Source organism: Sphaerodactylus townsendi, linkage group LG17, assembly GCF_021028975.2.
Source record: "Sphaerodactylus townsendi isolate TG3544 linkage group LG17, MPM_Stown_v2.3, whole genome shotgun sequence".
NCBI lineage: Eukaryota > Metazoa > Chordata > Lepidosauria > Squamata > Sphaerodactylidae > Sphaerodactylus > Sphaerodactylus townsendi.
This window is the reverse complement of record NC_059441.1, coordinates 17,160,895-17,179,218: the sequence shown is the minus strand read 5'-3', so window position 1 is coordinate 17,179,218 and position 18,324 is coordinate 17,160,895. Positions and strand designations below refer to the sequence as shown.

The window sequence follows — 18,324 nt, the reverse complement described above, 5'->3', positions numbered from 1 at the left end:
CCCCCCCCCCCCCACCCCCCCCCCCCCCCACCCCCCCCCCCCCCCACCCCCCCCCCCCCCCACCCCCCCCCCCCCCCACCCCCCCCCCCCCCCACCCCCCCCCCCCCCCACCCCCCCCCCCCCCCACCCCCCCCCCCCCCCACCCCCCCCCCCCCCCACCCCCCCCCCCCCCCACCCCCCCCCCCCCCCACCCCCCCCCCCCCCCACCCCCCCCCCCCCCCACCCCCCCCCCCCCCCACCCCCCCCCCCCCCCACCCCCCCCCCCCCCCACCCCCCCCCCCCCCCACCCCCCCCCCCCCCCACCCCCCCCCCCCCCCACCCCCCCCCCCCCCCACCCCCCCCCCCCCCCACCCCCCCCCCCCCCCACCCCCCCCCCCCCCCACCCCCCCCCCCCCCCACCCCCCCCCCCCCCCACCCCCCCCCCCCCCCACCCCCCCCCCCCCCCACCCCCCCCCCCCCCCACCCCCCCCCCCCCCCACCCCCCCCCCCCCCCACCCCCCCCCCCCCCCACCCCCCCCCCCCCCCACCCCCCCCCCCCCCCACCCCCCCCCCCCCCCACCCCCCCCCCCCCCCACCCCCCCCCCCCCCCACCCCCCCCCCCCCCCACCCCCCCCCCCCCCCACCCCCCCCCCCCCCCACCCCCCCCCCCCCCCACCCCCCCCCCCCCCCACCCCCCCCCCCCCCCACCCCCCCCCCCCCCCACCCCCCCCCCCCCCCACCCCCCCCCCCCCCCACCCCCCCCCCCCCCCACCCCCCCCCCCCCCCACCCCCCCCCCCCCCCACCCCCCCCCCCCCCCACCCCCCCCCCCCCCCACCCCCCCCCCCCCCCACCCCCCCCCCCCCCCACCCCCCCCCCCCCCCACCCCCCCCCCCCCCCACCCCCCCCCCCCCCCACCCCCCCCCCCCCCCACCCCCCCCCCCCCCCACCCCCCCCCCCCCCCACCCCCCCCCCCCCCCACCCCCCCCCCCCCCCACCCCCCCCCCCCCCCACCCCCCCCCCCCCCCACCCCCCCCCCCCCCCACCCCCCCCCCCCCCCACCCCCCCCCCCCCCCACCCCCCCCCCCCCCCACCCCCCCCCCCCCCCACCCCCCCCCCCCCCCACCCCCCCCCCCCCCCACCCCCCCCCCCCCCCACCCCCCCCCCCCCCCACCCCCCCCCCCCCCCACCCCCCCCCCCCCCCACCCCCCCCCCCCCCCACCCCCCCCCCCCCCCACCCCCCCCCCCCCCCACCCCCCCCCCCCCCCACCCCCCCCCCCCCCCACCCCCCCCCCCCCCCACCCCCCCCCCCCCCCACCCCCCCCCCCCCCCACCCCCCCCCCCCCCCACCCCCCCCCCCCCCCACCCCCCCCCCCCCCCACCCCCCCCCCCCCCCACCCCCCCCCCCCCCCACCCCCCCCCCCCCCCACCCCCCCCCCCCCCCACCCCCCCCCCCCCCCACCCCCCCCCCCCCCCACCCCCCCCCCCCCCCACCCCCCCCCCCCCCCACCCCCCCCCCCCCCCACCCCCCCCCCCCCCCACCCCCCCCCCCCCCCACCCCCCCCCCCCCCCACCCCCCCCCCCCCCCACCCCCCCCCCCCCCCACCCCCCCCCCCCCCCACCCCCCCCCCCCCCCACCCCCCCCCCCCCCCACCCCCCCCCCCCCCCACCCCCCCCCCCCCCCACCCCCCCCCCCCCCCACCCCCCCCCCCCCCCACCCCCCCCCCCCCCCACCCCCCCCCCCCCCCACCCCCCCCCCCCCCCACCCCCCCCCCCCCCCACCCCCCCCCCCCCCCACCCCCCCCCCCCCCCACCCCCCCCCCCCCCCACCCCCCCCCCCCCCCACCCCCCCCCCCCCCCACCCCCCCCCCCCCCCACCCCCCCCCCCCCCCACCCCCCCCCCCCCCCACCCCCCCCCCCCCCCACCCCCCCCCCCCCCCACCCCCCCCCCCCCCCACCCCCCCCCCCCCCCACCCCCCCCCCCCCCCACCCCCCCCCCCCCCCACCCCCCCCCCCCCCCACCCCCCCCCCCCCCCACCCCCCCCCCCCCCCACCCCCCCCCCCCCCCACCCCCCCCCCCCCCCACCCCCCCCCCCCCCCACCCCCCCCCCCCCCCACCCCCCCCCCCCCCCACCCCCCCCCCCCCCCACCCCCCCCCCCCCCCACCCCCCCCCCCCCCCACCCCCCCCCCCCCCCACCCCCCCCCCCCCCCACCCCCCCCCCCCCCCACCCCCCCCCCCCCCCACCCCCCCCCCCCCCCACCCCCCCCCCCCCCCACCCCCCCCCCCCCCCACCCCCCCCCCCCCCCACCCCCCCCCCCCCCCACCCCCCCCCCCCCCCACCCCCCCCCCCCCCCACCCCCCCCCCCCCCCACCCCCCCCCCCCCCCACCCCCCCCCCCCCCCACCCCCCCCCCCCCCCACCCCCCCCCCCCCCCACCCCCCCCCCCCCCCACCCCCCCCCCCCCCCACCCCCCCCCCCCCCCACCCCCCCCCCCCCCCACCCCCCCCCCCCCCCACCCCCCCCCCCCCCCACCCCCCCCCCCCCCCACCCCCCCCCCCCCCCACCCCCCCCCCCCCCCACCCCCCCCCCCCCCCACCCCCCCCCCCCCCCACCCCCCCCCCCCCCCACCCCCCCCCCCCCCCACCCCCCCCCCCCCCCACCCCCCCCCCCCCCCACCCCCCCCCCCCCCCACCCCCCCCCCCCCCCACCCCCCCCCCCCCCCACCCCCCCCCCCCCCCACCCCCCCCCCCCCCCACCCCCCCCCCCCCCCACCCCCCCCCCCCCCCACCCCCCCCCCCCCCCACCCCCCCCCCCCCCCACCCCCCCCCCCCCCCACCCCCCCCCCCCCCCACCCCCCCCCCCCCCCACCCCCCCCCCCCCCCACCCCCCCCCCCCCCCACCCCCCCCCCCCCCCACCCCCCCCCCCCCCCACCCCCCCCCCCCCCCACCCCCCCCCCCCCCCACCCCCCCCCCCCCCCACCCCCCCCCCCCCCCACCCCCCCCCCCCCCCACCCCCCCCCCCCCCCACCCCCCCCCCCCCCCACCCCCCCCCCCCCCCACCCCCCCCCCCCCCCACCCCCCCCCCCCCCCACCCCCCCCCCCCCCCACCCCCCCCCCCCCCCACCCCCCCCCCCCCCCACCCCCCCCCCCCCCCACCCCCCCCCCCCCCCACCCCCCCCCCCCCCCACCCCCCCCCCCCCCCACCCCCCCCCCCCCCCACCCCCCCCCCCCCCCACCCCCCCCCCCCCCCACCCCCCCCCCCCCCCACCCCCCCCCCCCCCCACCCCCCCCCCCCCCCACCCCCCCCCCCCCCCACCCCCCCCCCCCCCCACCCCCCCCCCCCCCCACCCCCCCCCCCCCCCACCCCCCCCCCCCCCCACCCCCCCCCCCCCCCACCCCCCCCCCCCCCCACCCCCCCCCCCCCCCACCCCCCCCCCCCCCCACCCCCCCCCCCCCCCACCCCCCCCCCCCCCCACCCCCCCCCCCCCCCACCCCCCCCCCCCCCCACCCCCCCCCCCCCCCACCCCCCCCCCCCCCCACCCCCCCCCCCCCCCACCCCCCCCCCCCCCCACCCCCCCCCCCCCCCACCCCCCCCCCCCCCCACCCCCCCCCCCCCCCACCCCCCCCCCCCCCCACCCCCCCCCCCCCCCACCCCCCCCCCCCCCCACCCCCCCCCCCCCCCACCCCCCCCCCCCCCCACCCCCCCCCCCCCCCACCCCCCCCCCCCCCCACCCCCCCCCCCCCCCACCCCCCCCCCCCCCCACCCCCCCCCCCCCCCACCCCCCCCCCCCCCCACCCCCCCCCCCCCCCACCCCCCCCCCCCCCCACCCCCCCCCCCCCCCACCCCCCCCCCCCCCCACCCCCCCCCCCCCCCACCCCCCCCCCCCCCCACCCCCCCCCCCCCCCACCCCCCCCCCCCCCCACCCCCCCCCCCCCCCACCCCCCCCCCCCCCCACCCCCCCCCCCCCCCACCCCCCCCCCCCCCCACCCCCCCCCCCCCCCACCCCCCCCCCCCCCCACCCCCCCCCCCCCCCACCCCCCCCCCCCCCCACCCCCCCCCCCCCCCACCCCCCCCCCCCCCCACCCCCCCCCCCCCCCACCCCCCCCCCCCCCCACCCCCCCCCCCCCCCACCCCCCCCCCCCCCCACCCCCCCCCCCCCCCACCCCCCCCCCCCCCCACCCCCCCCCCCCCCCACCCCCCCCCCCCCCCACCCCCCCCCCCCCCCACCCCCCCCCCCCCCCACCCCCCCCCCCCCCCACCCCCCCCCCCCCCCACCCCCCCCCCCCCCCACCCCCCCCCCCCCCCACCCCCCCCCCCCCCCACCCCCCCCCCCCCCCACCCCCCCCCCCCCCCACCCCCCCCCCCCCCCACCCCCCCCCCCCCCCACCCCCCCCCCCCCCCACCCCCCCCCCCCCCCACCCCCCCCCCCCCCCACCCCCCCCCCCCCCCACCCCCCCCCCCCCCCACCCCCCCCCCCCCCCACCCCCCCCCCCCCCCACCCCCCCCCCCCCCCACCCCCCCCCCCCCCCACCCCCCCCCCCCCCCACCCCCCCCCCCCCCCACCCCCCCCCCCCCCCACCCCCCCCCCCCCCCACCCCCCCCCCCCCCCACCCCCCCCCCCCCCCACCCCCCCCCCCCCCCACCCCCCCCCCCCCCCACCCCCCCCCCCCCCCACCCCCCCCCCCCCCCACCCCCCCCCCCCCCCACCCCCCCCCCCCCCCACCCCCCCCCCCCCCCACCCCCCCCCCCCCCCACCCCCCCCCCCCCCCACCCCCCCCCCCCCCCACCCCCCCCCCCCCCCACCCCCCCCCCCCCCCACCCCCCCCCCCCCCCACCCCCCCCCCCCCCCACCCCCCCCCCCCCCCACCCCCCCCCCCCCCCACCCCCCCCCCCCCCCACCCCCCCCCCCCCCCACCCCCCCCCCCCCCCACCCCCCCCCCCCCCCACCCCCCCCCCCCCCCACCCCCCCCCCCCCCCACCCCCCCCCCCCCCCACCCCCCCCCCCCCCCACCCCCCCCCCCCCCCACCCCCCCCCCCCCCCACCCCCCCCCCCCCCCACCCCCCCCCCCCCCCACCCCCCCCCCCCCCCACCCCCCCCCCCCCCCACCCCCCCCCCCCCCCACCCCCCCCCCCCCCCACCCCCCCCCCCCCCCACCCCCCCCCCCCCCCACCCCCCCCCCCCCCCACCCCCCCCCCCCCCCACCCCCCCCCCCCCCCACCCCCCCCCCCCCCCACCCCCCCCCCCCCCCACCCCCCCCCCCCCCCACCCCCCCCCCCCCCCACCCCCCCCCCCCCCCACCCCCCCCCCCCCCCACCCCCCCCCCCCCCCACCCCCCCCCCCCCCCACCCCCCCCCCCCCCCACCCCCCCCCCCCCCCACCCCCCCCCCCCCCCACCCCCCCCCCCCCCCACCCCCCCCCCCCCCCACCCCCCCCCCCCCCCACCCCCCCCCCCCCCCACCCCCCCCCCCCCCCACCCCCCCCCCCCCCCACCCCCCCCCCCCCCCACCCCCCCCCCCCCCCACCCCCCCCCCCCCCCACCCCCCCCCCCCCCCACCCCCCCCCCCCCCCACCCCCCCCCCCCCCCACCCCCCCCCCCCCCCACCCCCCCCCCCCCCCACCCCCCCCCCCCCCCACCCCCCCCCCCCCCCACCCCCCCCCCCCCCCACCCCCCCCCCCCCCCACCCCCCCCCCCCCCCACCCCCCCCCCCCCCCACCCCCCCCCCCCCCCACCCCCCCCCCCCCCCACCCCCCCCCCCCCCCACCCCCCCCCCCCCCCACCCCCCCCCCCCCCCACCCCCCCCCCCCCCCACCCCCCCCCCCCCCCACCCCCCCCCCCCCCCACCCCCCCCCCCCCCCACCCCCCCCCCCCCCCACCCCCCCCCCCCCCCACCCCCCCCCCCCCCCACCCCCCCCCCCCCCCACCCCCCCCCCCCCCCACCCCCCCCCCCCCCCACCCCCCCCCCCCCCCACCCCCCCCCCCCCCCACCCCCCCCCCCCCCCACCCCCCCCCCCCCCCACCCCCCCCCCCCCCCACCCCCCCCCCCCCCCACCCCCCCCCCCCCCCACCCCCCCCCCCCCCCACCCCCCCCCCCCCCCACCCCCCCCCCCCCCCACCCCCCCCCCCCCCCACCCCCCCCCCCCCCCACCCCCCCCCCCCCCCACCCCCCCCCCCCCCCACCCCCCCCCCCCCCCACCCCCCCCCCCCCCCACCCCCCCCCCCCCCCACCCCCCCCCCCCCCCACCCCCCCCCCCCCCCACCCCCCCCCCCCCCCACCCCCCCCCCCCCCCACCCCCCCCCCCCCCCACCCCCCCCCCCCCCCACCCCCCCCCCCCCCCACCCCCCCCCCCCCCCACCCCCCCCCCCCCCCACCCCCCCCCCCCCCCACCCCCCCCCCCCCCCACCCCCCCCCCCCCCCACCCCCCCCCCCCCCCACCCCCCCCCCCCCCCACCCCCCCCCCCCCCCACCCCCCCCCCCCCCCACCCCCCCCCCCCCCCACCCCCCCCCCCCCCCACCCCCCCCCCCCCCCACCCCCCCCCCCCCCCACCCCCCCCCCCCCCCACCCCCCCCCCCCCCCACCCCCCCCCCCCCCCACCCCCCCCCCCCCCCACCCCCCCCCCCCCCCACCCCCCCCCCCCCCCACCCCCCCCCCCCCCCACCCCCCCCCCCCCCCACCCCCCCCCCCCCCCACCCCCCCCCCCCCCCACCCCCCCCCCCCCCCACCCCCCCCCCCCCCCACCCCCCCCCCCCCCCACCCCCCCCCCCCCCCACCCCCCCCCCCCCCCACCCCCCCCCCCCCCCACCCCCCCCCCCCCCCACCCCCCCCCCCCCCCACCCCCCCCCCCCCCCACCCCCCCCCCCCCCCACCCCCCCCCCCCCCCACCCCCCCCCCCCCCCACCCCCCCCCCCCCCCACCCCCCCCCCCCCCCACCCCCCCCCCCCCCCACCCCCCCCCCCCCCCACCCCCCCCCCCCCCCACCCCCCCCCCCCCCCACCCCCCCCCCCCCCCACCCCCCCCCCCCCCCACCCCCCCCCCCCCCCACCCCCCCCCCCCCCCACCCCCCCCCCCCCCCACCCCCCCCCCCCCCCACCCCCCCCCCCCCCCACCCCCCCCCCCCCCCACCCCCCCCCCCCCCCACCCCCCCCCCCCCCCACCCCCCCCCCCCCCCACCCCCCCCCCCCCCCACCCCCCCCCCCCCCCACCCCCCCCCCCCCCCACCCCCCCCCCCCCCCACCCCCCCCCCCCCCCACCCCCCCCCCCCCCCACCCCCCCCCCCCCCCACCCCCCCCCCCCCCCACCCCCCCCCCCCCCCACCCCCCCCCCCCCCCACCCCCCCCCCCCCCCACCCCCCCCCCCCCCCACCCCCCCCCCCCCCCACCCCCCCCCCCCCCCACCCCCCCCCCCCCCCACCCCCCCCCCCCCCCACCCCCCCCCCCCCCCACCCCCCCCCCCCCCCACCCCCCCCCCCCCCCACCCCCCCCCCCCCCCACCCCCCCCCCCCCCCACCCCCCCCCCCCCCCACCCCCCCCCCCCCCCACCCCCCCCCCCCCCCACCCCCCCCCCCCCCCACCCCCCCCCCCCCCCACCCCCCCCCCCCCCCACCCCCCCCCCCCCCCACCCCCCCCCCCCCCCACCCCCCCCCCCCCCCACCCCCCCCCCCCCCCACCCCCCCCCCCCCCCACCCCCCCCCCCCCCCACCCCCCCCCCCCCCCACCCCCCCCCCCCCCCACCCCCCCCCCCCCCCACCCCCCCCCCCCCCCACCCCCCCCCCCCCCCACCCCCCCCCCCCCCCACCCCCCCCCCCCCCCACCCCCCCCCCCCCCCACCCCCCCCCCCCCCCACCCCCCCCCCCCCCCACCCCCCCCCCCCCCCACCCCCCCCCCCCCCCACCCCCCCCCCCCCCCACCCCCCCCCCCCCCCACCCCCCCCCCCCCCCACCCCCCCCCCCCCCCACCCCCCCCCCCCCCCACCCCCCCCCCCCCCCACCCCCCCCCCCCCCCACCCCCCCCCCCCCCCACCCCCCCCCCCCCCCACCCCCCCCCCCCCCCACCCCCCCCCCCCCCCACCCCCCCCCCCCCCCACCCCCCCCCCCCCCCACCCCCCCCCCCCCCCACCCCCCCCCCCCCCCACCCCCCCCCCCCCCCACCCCCCCCCCCCCCCACCCCCCCCCCCCCCCACCCCCCCCCCCCCCCACCCCCCCCCCCCCCCACCCCCCCCCCCCCCCACCCCCCCCCCCCCCCACCCCCCCCCCCCCCCACCCCCCCCCCCCCCCACCCCCCCCCCCCCCCACCCCCCCCCCCCCCCACCCCCCCCCCCCCCCACCCCCCCCCCCCCCCACCCCCCCCCCCCCCCACCCCCCCCCCCCCCCACCCCCCCCCCCCCCCACCCCCCCCCCCCCCCACCCCCCCCCCCCCCCACCCCCCCCCCCCCCCACCCCCCCCCCCCCCCACCCCCCCCCCCCCCCACCCCCCCCCCCCCCCACCCCCCCCCCCCCCCACCCCCCCCCCCCCCCACCCCCCCCCCCCCCCACCCCCCCCCCCCCCCACCCCCCCCCCCCCCCACCCCCCCCCCCCCCCACCCCCCCCCCCCCCCACCCCCCCCCCCCCCCACCCCCCCCCCCCCCCACCCCCCCCCCCCCCCACCCCCCCCCCCCCCCACCCCCCCCCCCCCCCACCCCCCCCCCCCCCCACCCCCCCCCCCCCCCACCCCCCCCCCCCCCCACCCCCCCCCCCCCCCACCCCCCCCCCCCCCCACCCCCCCCCCCCCCCACCCCCCCCCCCCCCCACCCCCCCCCCCCCCCACCCCCCCCCCCCCCCACCCCCCCCCCCCCCCACCCCCCCCCCCCCCCACCCCCCCCCCCCCCCACCCCCCCCCCCCCCCACCCCCCCCCCCCCCCACCCCCCCCCCCCCCCACCCCCCCCCCCCCCCACCCCCCCCCCCCCCCACCCCCCCCCCCCCCCACCCCCCCCCCCCCCCACCCCCCCCCCCCCCCACCCCCCCCCCCCCCCACCCCCCCCCCCCCCCACCCCCCCCCCCCCCCACCCCCCCCCCCCCCCACCCCCCCCCCCCCCCACCCCCCCCCCCCCCCACCCCCCCCCCCCCCCACCCCCCCCCCCCCCCACCCCCCCCCCCCCCCACCCCCCCCCCCCCCCACCCCCCCCCCCCCCCACCCCCCCCCCCCCCCACCCCCCCCCCCCCCCACCCCCCCCCCCCCCCACCCCCCCCCCCCCCCACCCCCCCCCCCCCCCACCCCCCCCCCCCCCCACCCCCCCCCCCCCCCACCCCCCCCCCCCCCCACCCCCCCCCCCCCCCACCCCCCCCCCCCCCCACCCCCCCCCCCCCCCACCCCCCCCCCCCCCCACCCCCCCCCCCCCCCACCCCCCCCCCCCCCCACCCCCCCCCCCCCCCACCCCCCCCCCCCCCCACCCCCCCCCCCCCCCACCCCCCCCCCCCCCCACCCCCCCCCCCCCCCACCCCCCCCCCCCCCCACCCCCCCCCCCCCCCACCCCCCCCCCCCCCCACCCCCCCCCCCCCCCACCCCCCCCCCCCCCCACCCCCCCCCCCCCCCACCCCCCCCCCCCCCCACCCCCCCCCCCCCCCACCCCCCCCCCCCCCCACCCCCCCCCCCCCCCACCCCCCCCCCCCCCCACCCCCCCCCCCCCCCACCCCCCCCCCCCCCCACCCCCCCCCCCCCCCACCCCCCCCCCCCCCCACCCCCCCCCCCCCCCACCCCCCCCCCCCCCCACCCCCCCCCCCCCCCACCCCCCCCCCCCCCCACCCCCCCCCCCCCCCACCCCCCCCCCCCCCCACCCCCCCCCCCCCCCACCCCCCCCCCCCCCCACCCCCCCCCCCCCCCACCCCCCCCCCCCCCCACCCCCCCCCCCCCCCACCCCCCCCCCCCCCCACCCCCCCCCCCCCCCACCCCCCCCCCCCCCCACCCCCCCCCCCCCCCACCCCCCCCCCCCCCCACCCCCCCCCCCCCCCACCCCCCCCCCCCCCCACCCCCCCCCCCCCCCACCCCCCCCCCCCCCCACCCCCCCCCCCCCCCACCCCCCCCCCCCCCCACCCCCCCCCCCCCCCACCCCCCCCCCCCCCCACCCCCCCCCCCCCCCACCCCCCCCCCCCCCCACCCCCCCCCCCCCCCACCCCCCCCCCCCCCCACCCCCCCCCCCCCCCACCCCCCCCCCCCCCCACCCCCCCCCCCCCCCACCCCCCCCCCCCCCCACCCCCCCCCCCCCCCACCCCCCCCCCCCCCCACCCCCCCCCCCCCCCACCCCCCCCCCCCCCCACCCCCCCCCCCCCCCACCCCCCCCCCCCCCCACCCCCCCCCCCCCCCACCCCCCCCCCCCCCCACCCCCCCCCCCCCCCACCCCCCCCCCCCCCCACCCCCCCCCCCCCCCACCCCCCCCCCCCCCCACCCCCCCCCCCCCCCACCCCCCCCCCCCCCCACCCCCCCCCCCCCCCACCCCCCCCCCCCCCCACCCCCCCCCCCCCCCACCCCCCCCCCCCCCCACCCCCCCCCCCCCCCACCCCCCCCCCCCCCCACCCCCCCCCCCCCCCACCCCCCCCCCCCCCCACCCCCCCCCCCCCCCACCCCCCCCCCCCCCCACCCCCCCCCCCCCCCACCCCCCCCCCCCCCCACCCCCCCCCCCCCCCACCCCCCCCCCCCCCCACCCCCCCCCCCCCCCACCCCCCCCCCCCCCCACCCCCCCCCCCCCCCACCCCCCCCCCCCCCCACCCCCCCCCCCCCCCACCCCCCCCCCCCCCCACCCCCCCCCCCCCCCACCCCCCCCCCCCCCCACCCCCCCCCCCCCCCACCCCCCCCCCCCCCCACCCCCCCCCCCCCCCACCCCCCCCCCCCCCCACCCCCCCCCCCCCCCACCCCCCCCCCCCCCCACCCCCCCCCCCCCCCACCCCCCCCCCCCCCCACCCCCCCCCCCCCCCACCCCCCCCCCCCCCCACCCCCCCCCCCCCCCACCCCCCCCCCCCCCCACCCCCCCCCCCCCCCACCCCCCCCCCCCCCCACCCCCCCCCCCCCCCACCCCCCCCCCCCCCCACCCCCCCCCCCCCCCACCCCCCCCCCCCCCCACCCCCCCCCCCCCCCACCCCCCCCCCCCCCCACCCCCCCCCCCCCCCACCCCCCCCCCCCCCCACCCCCCCCCCCCCCCACCCCCCCCCCCCCCCACCCCCCCCCCCCCCCACCCCCCCCCCCCCCCACCCCCCCCCCCCCCCACCCCCCCCCCCCCCCACCCCCCCCCCCCCCCACCCCCCCCCCCCCCCACCCCCCCCCCCCCCCACCCCCCCCCCCCCCCACCCCCCCCCCCCCCCACCCCCCCCCCCCCCCACCCCCCCCCCCCCCCACCCCCCCCCCCCCCCACCCCCCCCCCCCCCCACCCCCCCCCCCCCCCACCCCCCCCCCCCCCCACCCCCCCCCCCCCCCACCCCCCCCCCCCCCCACCCCCCCCCCCCCCCACCCCCCCCCCCCCCCACCCCCCCCCCCCCCCACCCCCCCCCCCCCCCACCCCCCCCCCCCCCCACCCCCCCCCCCCCCCACCCCCCCCCCCCCCCACCCCCCCCCCCCCCCACCCCCCCCCCCCCCCACCCCCCCCCCCCCCCACCCCCCCCCCCCCCCACCCCCCCCCCCCCCCACCCCCCCCCCCCCCCACCCCCCCCCCCCCCCACCCCCCCCCCCCCCCACCCCCCCCCCCCCCCACCCCCCCCCCCCCCCACCCCCCCCCCCCCCCACCCCCCCCCCCCCCCACCCCCCCCCCCCCCCACCCCCCCCCCCCCCCACCCCCCCCCCCCCCCACCCCCCCCCCCCCCCACCCCCCCCCCCCCCCACCCCCCCCCCCCCCCACCCCCCCCCCCCCCCACCCCCCCCCCCCCCCACCCCCCCCCCCCCCCACCCCCCCCCCCCCCCACCCCCCCCCCCCCCCACCCCCCCCCCCCCCCACCCCCCCCCCCCCCCACCCCCCCCCCCCCCCACCCCCCCCCCCCCCCACCCCCCCCCCCCCCCACCCCCCCCCCCCCCCACCCCCCCCCCCCCCCACCCCCCCCCCCCCCCACCCCCCCCCCCCCCCACCCCCCCCCCCCCCCACCCCCCCCCCCCCCCACCCCCCCCCCCCCCCACCCCCCCCCCCCCCCACCCCCCCCCCCCCCCACCCCCCCCCCCCCCCACCCCCCCCCCCCCCCACCCCCCCCCCCCCCCACCCCCCCCCCCCCCCACCCCCCCCCCCCCCCACCCCCCCCCCCCCCCACCCCCCCCCCCCCCCACCCCCCCCCCCCCCCACCCCCCCCCCCCCCCACCCCCCCCCCCCCCCACCCCCCCCCCCCCCCACCCCCCCCCCCCCCCACCCCCCCCCCCCCCCACCCCCCCCCCCCCCCACCCCCCCCCCCCCCCACCCCCCCCCCCCCCCACCCCCCCCCCCCCCCACCCCCCCCCCCCCCCACCCCCCCCCCCCCCCACCCCCCCCCCCCCCCACCCCCCCCCCCCCCCACCCCCCCCCCCCCCCACCCCCCCCCCCCCCCACCCCCCCCCCCCCCCACCCCCCCCCCCCCCCACCCCCCCCCCCCCCCACCCCCCCCCCCCCCCACCCCCCCCCCCCCCCACCCCCCCCCCCCCCCACCCCCCCCCCCCCCCACCCCCCCCCCCCCCCACCCCCCCCCCCCCCCACCCCCCCCCCCCCCCACCCCCCCCCCCCCCCACCCCCCCCCCCCCCCACCCACAGATGTTCAGGAACTACAATTCCCATCAGCCTCTGTCAGCATGGCCAATTGGCCATGCTGACAGAGGCTGATGGGAATTGTAGTTCCTGAACATCTGGAGAGCCGCAGGTTCCCTACCCCTGATCTACACTATACCCCCAGCAAACTGGGTCTTGAGAGCAACAGTGGCATAGTGGTTAAGAGCAGGTGTACTCTAATCTGGAGGAACCAGGTTTGATTCCCCGCTCTGCCGCTTGAGCTGTGGAGGCTTATCTGGGGAATTCAGATTAACCTGTGCACTTCAACACATGCCAGATGGGTGACCTTGGGCTAGTCATAAGAACATAAGGACTAGCCTGCTGGATCAGACCAGAGTCCATCTAGTCCAGCACTCTGCTACTTGCAGTGGCCCACCAGGTGCCTTTGGGAGCTCACATGCAGGAGGTGAAAACAATGGCCTTCTGCTGCTGCTGCTCCTGAGCACCTGGTCTGCTAAGGCATTTGCAATCAGAGATCAAGGAGGATCAAGATTGGTAGCCATAGATCGACTTCTCCTCCATAAATCTGCCCAAGCCCTTTTTAAAGCTATCCAGGTTAGTGGCCATCACCATCTCCTGTGGCAGCATATTCCAAACACCAATCACATGTTGTGTGAAGAAGCGTTTCCTTTTATTAGTCCTAATTATTCCCCCCCTAGCATTTTCAATGAATGCCCCCTGGTTCTAGTATTGTGAGAAAGAGAGAAAAATTTCTCTCTGTTAACATTTTCTATCCCATGCATAATTTTATAGACTTCAATCATATCCCCCCCCTCAGACGTCTCCTCTCCAAACTAGAGAGTCCCAAACGCTGCAGCCTCTCCTCATAAGGAAGGTGCTCCAGTCCCTCAATCATCCTCGTTGCCCTTCTCTGCACTTTTTCTATCTCCTCGGTATCCTTTTTGAGATGTGGCGTCATAGTTCTTCTGAGCTCTCTCAGCCCCACCTACCTCACAGGGTGTTTGTTGTGAGTGGGGAAGGGCAAGGAGAGTGTAAGCCCCTCTAAGTCTCCTACAGGAGAGAAAGGGGGGGATATAAATCCAAACTCTTCTTCTTCTACTCATTTTACTGACCTTGGAAGGTGGAGTCAACCTTGAGCCATCTACCTGAAATCGATTCTGTAAGGCTGTGAGCAGAGCTTTGACTGCAGCACGGCAGCTTCCCACTCTGTACTGTGGAGCTCCTTTTGTTAACTCCTGTCAAAAATATCCTTATTAACGTCCATTCCGTCTTTGCAGAAGAGGGTTTATATCTGCTTTCCAAGTCGATCTAAGCTCCAATTATCATCAGTGTAATATCTTCCTCTAAGATGCGTCTGGAAGCACCACCACTCCAATGGCAGCTGTTCCTCTACAGCAGGAGTGTCCAACTCTGGCCCTCCAGATGTTCATGGAGTACGATTCTTATCAGCCCCTGCCAAATGGCCAAGTGGTCGTTCTGACAGGGGCTGATGGGAATCGTAGTCCATGAACATCCGGAGGGTTAGAGTTTGACAGCCCTGCTCTACAGGTATGCTATCAACAATAATCCTTTTTGAGCCTCAACGAAATAAAGTTAATGAATAAATATTTCAGAAATGTGGGGGGAGGGTCGCATCCACGGTCATTGTAAGGGTGTGGGTCTTTTAGTAGAAATGTAATGTCCTATTGCAGTGGTGGCGAACCTTTGGCACTCCAGATGTTATGGACTACAATTCCCATCAGCCCTTGCCAGCACGACCAATTGGCCATGCTGGCAGGGGCTGATGGGAGTTGTAGTCCATAACATCTGGAGCGCCAAAGGTTCGCCACCATGGTCCTATTGCCTTCTGAATCTATCACTTCCTGTGTGTTGGAATAACCGAAGATGCTTCTGCTGTTGCATTTAATGGACATGTAGCCTGTGCAAATAGTGATACTTCTTTTTTTCAGTTGCAGAAACTGCTGACGGACCTTCCCCATGACATGCTGGAAGACAGCGGGGATCGCCTCTCCAACTTCTCCAACTGTAGCGCACCCGGGGAGCATGATCAGTAAGGGATATTTCTCGCTTGTTCCTCCAGTCTCTTAAAAATGAAGACCTGAAACTACATTCAGAAGAACTATATGGGTAGACCGAACCGTATTTAGTAGAAAGCGTGTGCAAGTGACATGGCTTAACAATATGCCTTCTGTAGCATTATAATTCTTGGCCAGGTTAGAAGAAGAGTTTGGATTTATATCCCACCTTTCTCTCCTGTAAGGAGACTCAAAGGGGCTTAAATCTCCTTTCCCTCCCCGCCCTCAGAACAAAAATCCTGTAAGGTGGGTGGGGCTGAGAGAGCTCCGAAGAACTGTGACTAGCCCAAGGTCACCCAGCTGGCATGTGTTGGAGTGCACAAGCTAATCTGGTTCCCCAGATAAGCCTCACAGCTCAAGTGGCAGAGCGGAGAATCAAACCCGGTCCTCCAGATTAGAGTGCACCTTCTCTTAACCACTACACCACGCTGGTTAGCCCCATCTTGTTCCATCTTGGAAGCCAAGCAGCTTTTGCACTAGTTTGTATTTAGCTGGGAGGCCACTAAGGAAGTCCAGGGTCGCTACGCGGAGGCAGGCAATAGCAAACCACCTCTGTTAATTTCTTGCCACGAGAACCCTGTGGGGGCACCATAAGTTGGTTGTGACTTGGTGGCACTTTGAGCAGCTAAAAAAATATGACTGTTACTTTCATACTGTAGGAAGGATACCAATATTAATGAGATTCTTAAAGCCTGCTTCCTTTCTGTCCAGAGTATGTGAACCCTGGGATCAGGAGGCCAGGTGGAACGATCATCCAGTTACAGCCAAGCCACAAAATGTGAGTTCTGGAGAATAAATTGTAAACGGCCGGGGGATGCTTATGTTTATTTCTTCTTCTTCTTTTTCTGCCTACTAGTGAGCTGGATGCAAATACTTATTAGCAGTTTGTATGAGGAAATGCCCAGTCGTCTGTAGTCACAAAAAGCCGATACCTTCTCTGAAATCCGGCCCTCCTGTTTCTACAGGTCTCTGCTTCAAGCTGCTTCGGTTTGCCTTTTTCATTGTCTTTTCGTTAATTGGACCCTAAACTCTTCCTGCGTCTTGCTTTGTTCTGCCCTTCCTTGACTCCTTTGGCTTTTTCTCCTTTTACTTCCGTTTCCAGCTCTCTGTGCAATCGTTGACTCCTCTACTCTTTCCTCCCCACTCCCCCACCCCGATTTTTAAATCTTGCCAAGGGGCTTTGGCTTAGCAGCAGAGCATCCGCTTCACGTGCGGAAGGTCCCAGGTTCAATCCTCGGCTTCCGTTAAAAGGGCCAAGTGTTTGAGAGCCTGCTGATCAGCTTCCATCCAGAGTAGACAAGACTGACATTGAGAATACAGAGGACTCACTTAGCAGAAGAGTTTGGATTTATATCCCCCCTTTCTCTCCTGCAGGAGACTCAAAGGGGCTTACAATCTCCTTGCCCTTCCCCCCTCACAGCAAACACCCTGTGAGGTAGGTGGGGCTGAGCTCCGAGAAGCTGTGACTAGCCCAAGGTCACCCAGCTGGCGTGTGTGGGAGTGCACAGGCTAATCTGAATTCCCCAGATAAGCCTCCACAGCTCAGGCGGCAGAGCGGGGAATCAAACCCAGTTCCTCCAGATTAGATACATGAGCTCTTTACCTCCTACGCCACTGCTGCTCCTTAGCAAAAGGTTCAGACCCATTGGTTTCATGTTTTCCCCAGCAACCTTCGTCATGCGGACATCATTTTCCTCGATGTACTAAAATAATAAAGCTCTTACACTAAGCCCTTTGCAGAAGAGACCAGTGCTGCTCTCAATCATAATTATTTTGTAACGGTCTCAGGCAGGTAATGGAACTATCATGTGGATTCCTTGTGGCTCTTGAAAAGGGCATACTAGCTAGCCTGACTTAATTTTTTAAGAAGAAGGAGAGTTTGGATTGATACTCTGCCTTTTTCTTCTGTAAGGAGACTCAAGGTGGCTCACAAGCTCCTTTCCCTTCCTCCCCCCCCAACAGACACCTTGCGAGGTGGGCGGGGCTGAGAGAGCTCCAAAGAACTGTGACTAGCCCAAGGTCACGCAGCAGGAATGCAGGAGTGCGGAAACACATCTGGTTCACCAGATAAACCTCTGCCACTCAGGTGGAGGAGTGGGGAATCAAACCCAGTTCTCCAGATTAGAATCCACCTGCTCTTAACCACTGCACTCTCTAAGCCAGGTGTGCGCCATTCCTTCCGGCATTTTCAATATGTTTGAAGATTTTTTTTATTAATGCTTCGGTCTACTGGGAAAGGACTAACACTGAGTAGTGCTTGCTCAACTGTTCCCTTGGCTACAAACAGGGTCCAAACTTGTATGCTGAACGTTTCCTGTACGATCAAAGCGACCATCAAGGCGAAGTGCATCCCACTGAGTGGCCAGTCCATTGCACTGGGGACGAGGAAAGAAACATGTACGAGATCTCCGGCAGGGCTAGTGACGATGGGTCGGATGATGGGTTTGTTGGAAGAGACAGCTGTCGAGCCCCAAACCGCTACCCCCAGGACAACGCATACCATCTTCCAGAAAACTTTAGACCACCGTACACGAATGGCCACCAGCAGGAATTCAGTAACCAGCACAAAACAGCAAACTTTGGAGATATCAAGGTGTGTGTGGGTCAGTGATGAAACTGTGAAATGCTGAAAGGATGGTGATAAATTCTGTTATTTCAGTCCTGTCATCAAAATACAGAATACATGCTTGTCATATGTCACGGACAAGGCAGGCATTAGGGCACAGGTGTCAAATTCGCGGCCCTCCAGATGTTATGGACTACAGTTCCCAACATCCCCTGCCAGCATGATGCTGACAGGGGATGATGGGAACTGTAGTCCATAACTTCTGGAGGGCCGCGAATTTGACACCTGTGCATTAGGGGAATGGAAACCGTCTTTGGAAATTGGCCGAGGAAGCATTTTAAGGCCATTCTGTTTCTTAGGGCTTTTTAAAATAAACTGCCAATATCTTTTGGGTAGAGTTTGGGTAGAGGGTGATTATTTGGGCATCTTGTTGTGTTGATTTTTTTTATTGCTGTGTTTTTTAATTATGGTTCACAATCTTTCTTGATGCATGTAACAAGTCAGGATATAAATAGCTGGATGCATAATTATCTGTCTGTTCCTCAAAGCATTCATGAACATTGATTTTTTAAAATTGTGACGTTTTTAATTATGATTTGCAAGCTGTCTTGAGTTGCAAGAAAAGGCAGGTTGGAAATACTTTGATGCTTAATTATCGATACTTTCTCCTTTAAACAAACGAGGGCAAACACATGAATATCTGGGCAGTATATTTGAAGGGGAAAAGTGAAGGTTATACACAGATTTATCCTTAGCTGCATGGTAGAAAATGTTAACAGAGAGAAATTTTTCTCTTTGTCACAATACTAAAACCAGGGTCATACATTGAAAATACTGAGGGGAAGGATTACGACTAATAAAAGGAAACTTTTCTTCACGCAACGCGTGATTGGTGTTTGGAATATGCTGCCACAGGAGGTGGTGATGGCCACTAACCTAGATAGCTTTAAAAGGGGCTTGGATAGATTTATGGAGGAGAAGTCGATCACTGGCTACTA

The 18,324-nt window shown here is 79.3% G+C and overlaps 1 protein-coding gene across 6 annotated transcripts in view; it reads left to right on the top strand.

Moving 5' to 3' along the window:
* The first annotated feature begins 14,524 nt into the window (after positions 1-14,524).
* The window catches only part of CEP152 (centrosomal protein 152), a 43,202-nt gene continuing 39,402 nt past the window's right edge, over positions 14,525-18,324 (top strand). For 5 of the 6 annotated variants that reach the window (XM_048481800.1, XM_048481802.1, XM_048481798.1 and 2 more), the window contains exons 1-3: positions 14,525-14,735; positions 15,472-15,538; positions 17,048-17,353. In XM_048481800.1, the coding sequence (XP_048337757.1) occupies positions 14,668-14,735; positions 15,472-15,538; positions 17,048-17,353 (441 nt within the window). In that variant the 5' untranslated portion in view covers positions 14,525-14,667. Of the gene's footprint in view, positions 14,736-15,471; positions 15,539-17,047; positions 17,354-18,324 lie in introns of those variants that run through there. The other variant, XM_048481801.1, reaches the window with a different exon arrangement.